The sequence below is a fragment of the Pyrus communis genome, chromosome 10 (genome assembly GCF_963583255.1).
Source record: "Pyrus communis chromosome 10, drPyrComm1.1, whole genome shotgun sequence".
Classification (NCBI taxonomy): domain Eukaryota; kingdom Viridiplantae; phylum Streptophyta; class Magnoliopsida; order Rosales; family Rosaceae; genus Pyrus; species Pyrus communis.
In genome coordinates, this window is record NC_084812.1 from 25,047,337 (window position 1) to 25,055,554 (window position 8,218).

The 8,218-nt window shown below is 35.4% G+C and overlaps 2 protein-coding genes across 3 annotated transcripts; one reads left to right on the plus strand and one right to left on the minus strand.

Moving 5' to 3' along the window:
- The first annotated feature begins 320 nt into the window (after positions 1 to 320).
- LOC137749015 (annexin-like protein RJ4) lies at positions 321 to 3,200 on the plus strand. Of its 2 annotated transcripts, none has more exons than XM_068489195.1 (5): positions 321 to 458; positions 1,228 to 1,373; positions 1,851 to 2,069; positions 2,329 to 2,541; positions 2,680 to 3,200. In XM_068489195.1, exons 1-5 carry the CDS (start codon positions 386 to 388, stop codon positions 2,968 to 2,970), a joined length of 942 nt encoding a protein of 313 aa, XP_068345296.1. In that variant the 5' UTR covers positions 321 to 385; the 3' UTR covers positions 2,971 to 3,200. The 2 variants fall into 2 exon arrangements, with proteins under 2 accessions (XP_068345296.1, XP_068345295.1); XM_068489194.1 differs by lacking the exon at positions 321 to 458 and adding an exon at positions 997 to 1,120.
- Positions 3,201 to 4,551: 1,351 nt separating this feature from the next.
- LOC137746511 (annexin D4-like) lies at positions 4,552 to 7,548 on the minus strand. Its single transcript, XM_068486535.1, has 6 exons — positions 7,501 to 7,548; positions 6,755 to 6,927; positions 5,977 to 6,195; positions 5,296 to 5,520; positions 4,989 to 5,060; positions 4,552 to 4,880 (listed from the first exon to the last, which is right to left on the minus strand). Exons 1-6 carry the CDS (start codon positions 7,544 to 7,546, stop codon positions 4,671 to 4,673), a joined length of 945 nt encoding a protein of 314 aa, XP_068342636.1. The 5' UTR covers positions 7,547 to 7,548; the 3' UTR covers positions 4,552 to 4,670.
- Positions 7,549 to 8,218: the final 670 nt, after the last annotated feature.

An 8,218-nucleotide genomic window follows, 5' to 3' on the forward strand; every position in this document is an offset into this window, starting at 1 on the left:
TTATTTTATTTGATGAAATGAACCGACGCTACTAATATAATAAAATACGACAAAATAGCTACAAAGATCGAATTGAAAATCCGAATAAACTACGAGGACTACCGGTATATAAATAATCCTTTTCTTCACTTGTTTTCTAATAATTGTTGGGAATAAAGGCAACTATTAGGATAATTAAAAGATATATAATGTTCATATGTAAGGTAAGAGGAAGGTCTAAAACATGGTTTGTGTGAGGTGGCGTTAACTTCAATGGTGAAGCCTACAAGAAACCTAGCATTATATAAAGGGTCACGCACTTGCACTAATCACCCATTCACATTTTACTCACCTCTTTAATTCCCTTCCTACCGAAAACGAAGCAAAAACAGCATAGCAGTTTACGATGGCAACCCTCACTGTTCCAGATCACTTCTCTTCTAACGAGGATGCAGAAGCTCTCAGAAAGGCATGCAAAGGTACTCTAGTCTCTCTAACAATTTTTAGCCAGTCTACATTTGGTCTACAAATTCAAAAGCATACGGTTCAGATCATTGAAAAATATAACTGTGTGTTCCCTGATATTCACCTATATATGTGTGTACAATGTATGTGTGTGTTGTGTTCTTCTTTTGTTAGGTCTCGTATGAATGTTGACCTCAGTAGGCTGACCGATTTATCAATGTTTTTTTTCTTACAAGTCGATCATCACATGTTTCTCGTTTAGATTTGAAGTTTGAACTCTCAAGTTTGATCTACTATGAGAAAATGAAAGAAAACAAGAAAAAAATGAAGTAATTAATTAATTAAATGTTTTCTTAATCCAGAAAAGGTGATATAATCAAGAAATGCTGTATTAATTAGAGATTGCCATTTTGCAACCTCCTATTAATGCCACACCAAAGCCAACCAAAACTCACCTAAACACCACCTCATTTGTGGACAATTAGTAGATATGCTAATTAATATATATTCGTTTAAAAATTTGCTATAAATATTATTGTAAGAGCAAGAGAATAAGAAATTAGTACGAGAGGAGTCAAACAAACCTAGAAATTATCTCCAACAATGGCTACACTAATTGCTTCTGAAAACTTCTCTCCCATTGAAGATGCCGAAGTTCTTCGAAAATCCGTGAAAGGTTTAATTATAGTTCAGCTATTTAATTCTTATTTTAATTTGCATGCAGATAATTAATTGCAAAATTATATACATGGTAAATTTATTTTGTTTTTTTTTACTGTGTAGGATGGGGGACTGATGAGAAGGCTATAATCTCTATTCTGGGACACAGAAATGCAGCACAGAGAAAGCAAATCAGGCTTGCTTATGAGCAGTCTTATCAAGAAGATCTTCTCAAACGCCTTGAATCCGAGCTTTCTGGGGATTTTGAGGTTTCTCATATTCTCTCCTTAGTCAATATTACCATTGCTATTGTTATTTTTTCAATAAAATATTTATTAGTTGACAAAAATATATTTATTAGAATAAATACATGAAATTATCTTTTGTTTGTCCTTGTGTATCACAAAACATAGAGATCTCCGAATGTTTTTGTCCTTGGGTAAAAAAAAAAAACTAAAATGTTGATTGGTTAATGTATGGTCATAAATCGATCGGTGTGTCCAATTTTAATGTTGGTTGGTTAATGTATGGGGAGGGACGCAAAATGGAAATGATATTACGTTTTTCTTATGAGATTTTTGTTTTTGACTAAAATGTTTTGATGGGATTAAAGGGTATGTTATTTTACTTTGGGATCCGAATGCCCTTATATTTTTGTATGAATTCTATTAGTTTTGTATTTCTGGGTTGAACAATTTGCGCGATACTAACAAAATAAATTTCATTTGGGATTGACACCTATATAGAAAGCTGTGTACCGTTGGATCTTGGATCCTGCAGATCGAGATGCTGTTTTGGCTCATGTGGCCATCAAGAAATCTGGGTGTAACTACAATGTCATCATCGAAATTGCAACCATACTATCTCCTGAAGATCTCTTTGCAGTAAGGAAAGCTTACCAAGTTCGCTACAAGCACTCCTTGGAGGAGGACTTGGCTGCCCACACCACTGGTGATATCCGCAAGGTACAAGCATTATTAACAACAATATTTTTTTGACAAACAGTCTGACATGTTATGTTGTCGAATTGTAGATTATGTGAGAGTCGACTTTACTATTAGACAACATAATAATAAGTTGGAGAATTTTCCATTGTTTGCCTTCTCTTTTTTGTATTAGGTGAACTACCATTTTGGTCTCTGTGTTTTTCTCGAACTGTGTTATGAGAATTGTTGAACTAGAAGAACTGCTAATGTTGTTTGATTTTTTTGTTCAATGTTACAGCTTCTGGTTGCTTTAGTGACTGCGTATCGTTACGACGGTGGCGAGATCAGTGCAAAACTGGCAAAATCGGAAGCTGATATTCTTCATGATGCTATCAAAGACAAGGCTTTCAATCATGATGAAATTATTAGGATCCTCAGTACTAGGAGCAAGACTCAGCTCATGGCAACCTTTAACCACTACAGAGATGACCATAAAATTTCCATCAGTAAGGTATAGACCCCCTTACGTCAAAGTTAGGGCATCCAACTCAGAACTAATTAGTAATTACTTACACAGACTTCCTTCTACCAAGAGTCTAAGATTCAAGACTGCCGAGTTTGACCTCTAAGTTTTCTTCTTTTATCACAGACTTTGTTGGAAGAGGGTGCTGATGATTTCCAGAAGGCACTGCATGTAGTCATCAGATGCCTCAATGACCACAAGAAGTACTTTGAGAAGGTTCTTCGCAATGCTATCAGGAGGCTTGGGACCGATGAGGATGCTCTCACTCGTGTGATTGTGACGAGGGCTGAGAGGGACTTGAAGGACATCAAGGAGGTTTACTACAAGAAGAACAGCGTTCCTCTTGAACATGCTGTGGCCAAAGACACTTCCGGGGATTACAAGGACTTCCTCCTTACTCTGTTGGGGAAGGAATAGATCGTACTGAAATTCTTCTCTGAGTAAACTAGTATGATCAAGTGCTATGAGTGCTTCTGTTTTTCTGTTGGTGTTTGATGACGGTCATTATTTTCTGTGTTTGTGTTTCCTTGTGGTGCGACTATCTACCTTACCTTTATCTATGTTTGGTGGAGTTTAGGGTTTTTATCAAGAGTTTTCGTTTTCGGATGTTATGAAGTATTAATAAAAGTTGTCTGACAGCTTTTTAATCAAGGGTTGGATTAAGCAGAAGTTATATTAATAATCTAGCAACAGATTTTGATTAACAGCAACCGAAGGAAGTAAATAGATGTGATGAAATTCAAAACTCCTATGTTTGATGATTAAATATGAGGAGAATGGATATGCTGAACAAAAATATATGATCGTGACTTCCATAAACAATGACCATCTTGTTCTGCTAGAAGTTGGGCAAGACACTTTTATAAGGAGAACAAAGACTACAATCTGTATATTTATCAGAGATACAGGACAATGGTCCACTTCCAACAACATTGATATTGTTCCCAACTTGTTAATTATCACTTGCATAATCTGTCAGGTGTGAGATTTTATTACAAAAGACCTTGGTATTAGTTAGAGTGGGATTAGGATATTCAAACTCTTCTTTTCTCAAAGATACAGCCTATGTGGATATTTCAACACAAACTTGAACAAATGTAAATCAATAGTATCAAAATCCGACCAATCCTCCCAGGTGGACTTAATAATCCCAAATACTAATAACATCTGTATCATTAAACTGAAATCAGCTGAAAAAAAAGACAATAGCTAACCATCTCTTTTAGCCTGTCAAGCAGCAACTCAATCAACGGCCCAAGAAACACCTCCGCCATGCCCACCATTGTTTCTTTGGTTGTCAAGCAAGGATTGCAATGAATGAAGATGGGAAGGGTGAACAAAAGAAAAAGTAGTGAGTACTAGGAACTAAAACATTAAGCACTGGACACCTTGTCAAACTAGTTAGGCTGAGTACTGGAAACTGTGTTAATGAAGACTTCAATTCATTGCTAATCGCATTGTAAACCTTACACTTTCCCAAAGCTTGAATATTTTACTTTTGTATTTGAGGAATCCAAAGGCAAAGGTGCTTCAATCCACGGAAAATACTAGGAAATTCTGCATAACAAAAGGGCTTATTTACTCCAACGCTCCCAGGAACTCAAACTTCTTCTCACTCTGCCTCCTGAAATTTTGAGTTTCATGAGGTAAAATGAGAGAAAGGTTGAGTTTCAGGGGGCTGAGTGAGAGGAATGTTGAGTTTAGGGAGCGTTGGTGTAAATAAGCTAACGAAAAAGCTTATTCCGGACGATGTTGAAAATCCTACTTTATTCCCCACACAGTAAACATAATTTACCATAACGTCTTTTTTTTTCCACTCAGTTGATGGTTTAATCGTACTTTGTACATTCTATTTAGAAGACAAACGTTGCATTGTAAACATAATTACAATCTAATGCTGCAATTTGAAGTGGTTTGAACACGAAAATCTGCTTATTGAAATGGTAAAATATCTCATTGATCGATTGATTTATTTCAGTTTCTTTTAATGATAACACAACACTCATACAGAACACTAAAGCTATAACAGCCATGAAGGGCCAAACAATTGAAAAGAGTAACACAGAGACCCTTCAAGTAATCCCAACAAACCCCAAATTTCCGTCCTGCCGTTTTAGTCAGCCTCCTCGTGCAAGCAAGGTGAGTAGGAAATCCTTATAGTTCCCATTAGCCATCTCTTCAATTTTCTCGACTAAAGAGACTCCATGGTGGTTCTTGAATTCCTCCTTGATCTCCCTCATGTCCGAGTCAGCTTGGGTAACAATTACTCTCGTCAATCCCTTTTTGCTATGCTTATGGACATCAGTTCTCAATGAAACTTCCAAGACCTGATGAAGAGCACAAGAGTTTAAGAATTTCATGCACAATGTTGCCTGAGAGGTTATATGTAATACTGCATGAGTAACTTCATACAAAAATATACGACTCTGGCTTACCTTGCTGAAATATTTCTCAGGAGTACAAAGGCATTGTACTGTCTCTTTTAACCTCACAGCATGATCAAGATCCTAAACAAAGCAACAATATGTGATTTTAGAAAATAGATGCAAGAGGCATATTCTGAGTATTGGAAGTATTTTGGGTTGACAAAATTTCTGGATAATGTTGTACAGCCAACTCTTTCCCCCAACTTTTTTATCTTGACATTAGTTGGGTTGCATATCACATGCCATGTAAGTAGGCGAAGAAAATTCGGAGAAAGCTGGGAAGTTAAGCGTTTCTCTTTGGACCTTGTATACATACCTTATCAATGTTGTGGCCAGAAATCTCCTTGTAGTGTTTATAGACTTCCTTGAGATGGAGCTTGCTCCTTGTTGATAGTATCCTGATCACCTCATCATCTTCATTGGGATGCCTCTTATCGGCATGCTGAATGGCATTAACAAGTGTTTTGGCCTCTGATTTTGCAGTGTCGTCCTTAACCTTTGATCCTTCATACCTATAGGCACTCACAAGAGCAACCAAGAGCTGGACAAAGAAATCAAAACACCAATTAAATGAATTCACATGTTCATTTTATATACACACATTTTATGATTCATATATATGTTCATTAACAAATCATTTCTTTATATCTGTTCGACCGATGGAACCTATGTACTGCACAGTCCTAGCTGTTAAACTACCATACTGCGCATTTGGTAGCACTACCAGTACTATCCAGTTTTGAAACCTATCTTTGTTTAAGACGTGGTCAGTAAATATGGAAAAAGTAGTCGCGCAGTAAAAATTGAATTACCCCTGTAGAAGAGGATCCTGTCAAATTGAAAAAAAAAAACCACAAAATACAAGGCCGATATCTTTCAATCCTCACTTGGATGATCTATCTCAAATCAAAATTAGCAAATAGGAACTATTATCCATCAAACGAATGAAAACTAAGAGACAACTATGCAATTGTTACGTACGGAAGATGACATTTACCTTGCCTTCAGGGCCATGAATGTGGTAGGCAACATCTTCCTCAATGGAGTGATCAAAGAGGGAATGGTAAGCCTTCCTAGCTCCTAATAGCTCCTCGGACGATCTAGTGCATGCAATCTCAACAAGAATACCATATGATTCTGGACCTTTTTTCAAGGCCTCCTTTGCCAAACGAGCATCTCTTTCCCATGGATGCATTGTCCATAGCACCACAGCATTCTGGAAAAAAAAAAAAAAAAAATCATAACAAAGAGCCTCATCACTCCAATCTCATCATTTGTGCATAAATTTGAAGACTAATGTTTCTTATTAGACTAATCTTACGATTCAAATTATTGGACTGCGAATCTGAATCACATATGCAAACATAATTAACTTTAATTTACCTAATGAGATCTAATGAGATTCTCAGGCCGCCTTCCTTTTGAAAGGAGGGATGTGCAATAATGTGTTGATGAGTATCAGTAGAGTGTTGATAATCCGTTGATATCAATTTGTTATTAACTTATTAGCATTTAACTTGTTCAGCTTTATCAAGTTGTGCAAGCATGTTAAATACGTTGGTAGAACTCCACAGCAGACATACAATTCTAACCAAATTCGGAATGATAATTAGAAGTGAAACCCAATAATTGTTTGATCGATAAAATAATCTCTTGTTGTCAAATAAGAAGTCTCATGTTCGAATCTTGTTTCTATCAGAGTTGAGGGATGTGATAAGAAAACCAAAGTAAAAATGCCTTAAAAATAAGATAAAATAAAACGACCAGAAAGTTACCTTAAAACGCAGGAACTCATGCTTGAGTAGCTTGACATGGTGATCATCCCAGCGCTCAAAGGAACGTTCATCTACCTTGAAAAAGTGGGGAGTTGCTTTCCTGAAGGATTGCCTTTCCTCAGGATGCGATTTTCCCAGTGTTGCTACTAGTGCCTTCTCATCAACTCCAAGTCCTGCTTCAGTTAAATTAACAGTAATTAAATAATAAAACAATTATTAATAATTTTTAAAAGATTAGTGAAAAAATTCAAATTCCCGTCAAATTAACTACAAAACGGGTTTATATATTGACTTCATATCACAGTGAGAAGGAATCGGGATAAAAAGTAATCCAAATGCGAAGTATAAAAATTACCATTTGATGGAAAATTGGGAAAGAATTGGATTTTTGGTGTTTTTGAAGCTACAAAAGATTAGTCCATATGCTGTAAATTTTTAATTTTTCACAAACCAGCATTTTGCATTTTGGGTTAGCGGAAATCAAACTCGGAACTTCATGAATGAATGTTCATAACCGACTGAACTGCATTTAGCTATAACATTAAGCAAATGGGGAAAACAAATATAATCCATCAATGTGATTGACTAATTTTCTAAGAAAAAAAATTTTGAAAAAAAGAAAAATAACACTAAAGAAATAAAAGAATTAAAATTGGAACGTAAACGAATTGTAATTGTAAGAGAATTAACGCATTGAAATTGATATGATAAAATAAAACAGAAGAAAATTAATATTTATGTGGAACCTGAGAAGGCCTTGGTGAGAGTTTGCAACTCAGGAGTAAGAGCCATCGTTTGTGTTGATTCTGTTGGTGTAGAGATCTTCTGACAAATGCTGCAATATATATGAGCCCGAAAGGTTATAATTGTTATTTCCTGAAGGGTACTTTAGTAACTTTACCTATAGTATAATAGTCAGTAGACTATAGTAATGAGGGTGTAATGAACTGATTAAACGGCAATGAAACAGAAGTAGAGTTCAATGTCGTATTTTACAAATGTATAAAAGTGAGTAAATATATGTGTCATTAATCCATTTATTCATGCAGCGTTTCTCACCTGTACATTCCTTGTCTGCATATTTTGGTTTCCCAATATTGTTGTAATTTGTAGCTAGTTTTCACCCCTAAAATTTTGATGTTGCCTAAATCAAATAAGAGGTGAAGAGTGATGGGAAATGGGTCAAGATTGAATCACAATACTTGTGCCATGACTTGCCAATTTGGTTTAAAATTTCATGCCTTTTTTACAATTTTTTTAGCAAGCTATTATTATAGCGATGATTAAATTTGAGAGATTATATTCATACATCTCAAATTTTATCTTCCACACTCTTTTATTTTTTTAATATTTTTCTATCAAGGGTTAGTGGTGTGTAGAAAATATTAAAAAATTAAAAAATGTGGGAGAAGTAATTTGAGGTGTGTGAATATAATATCTCTTAAATTTTGATACAATGTAGTC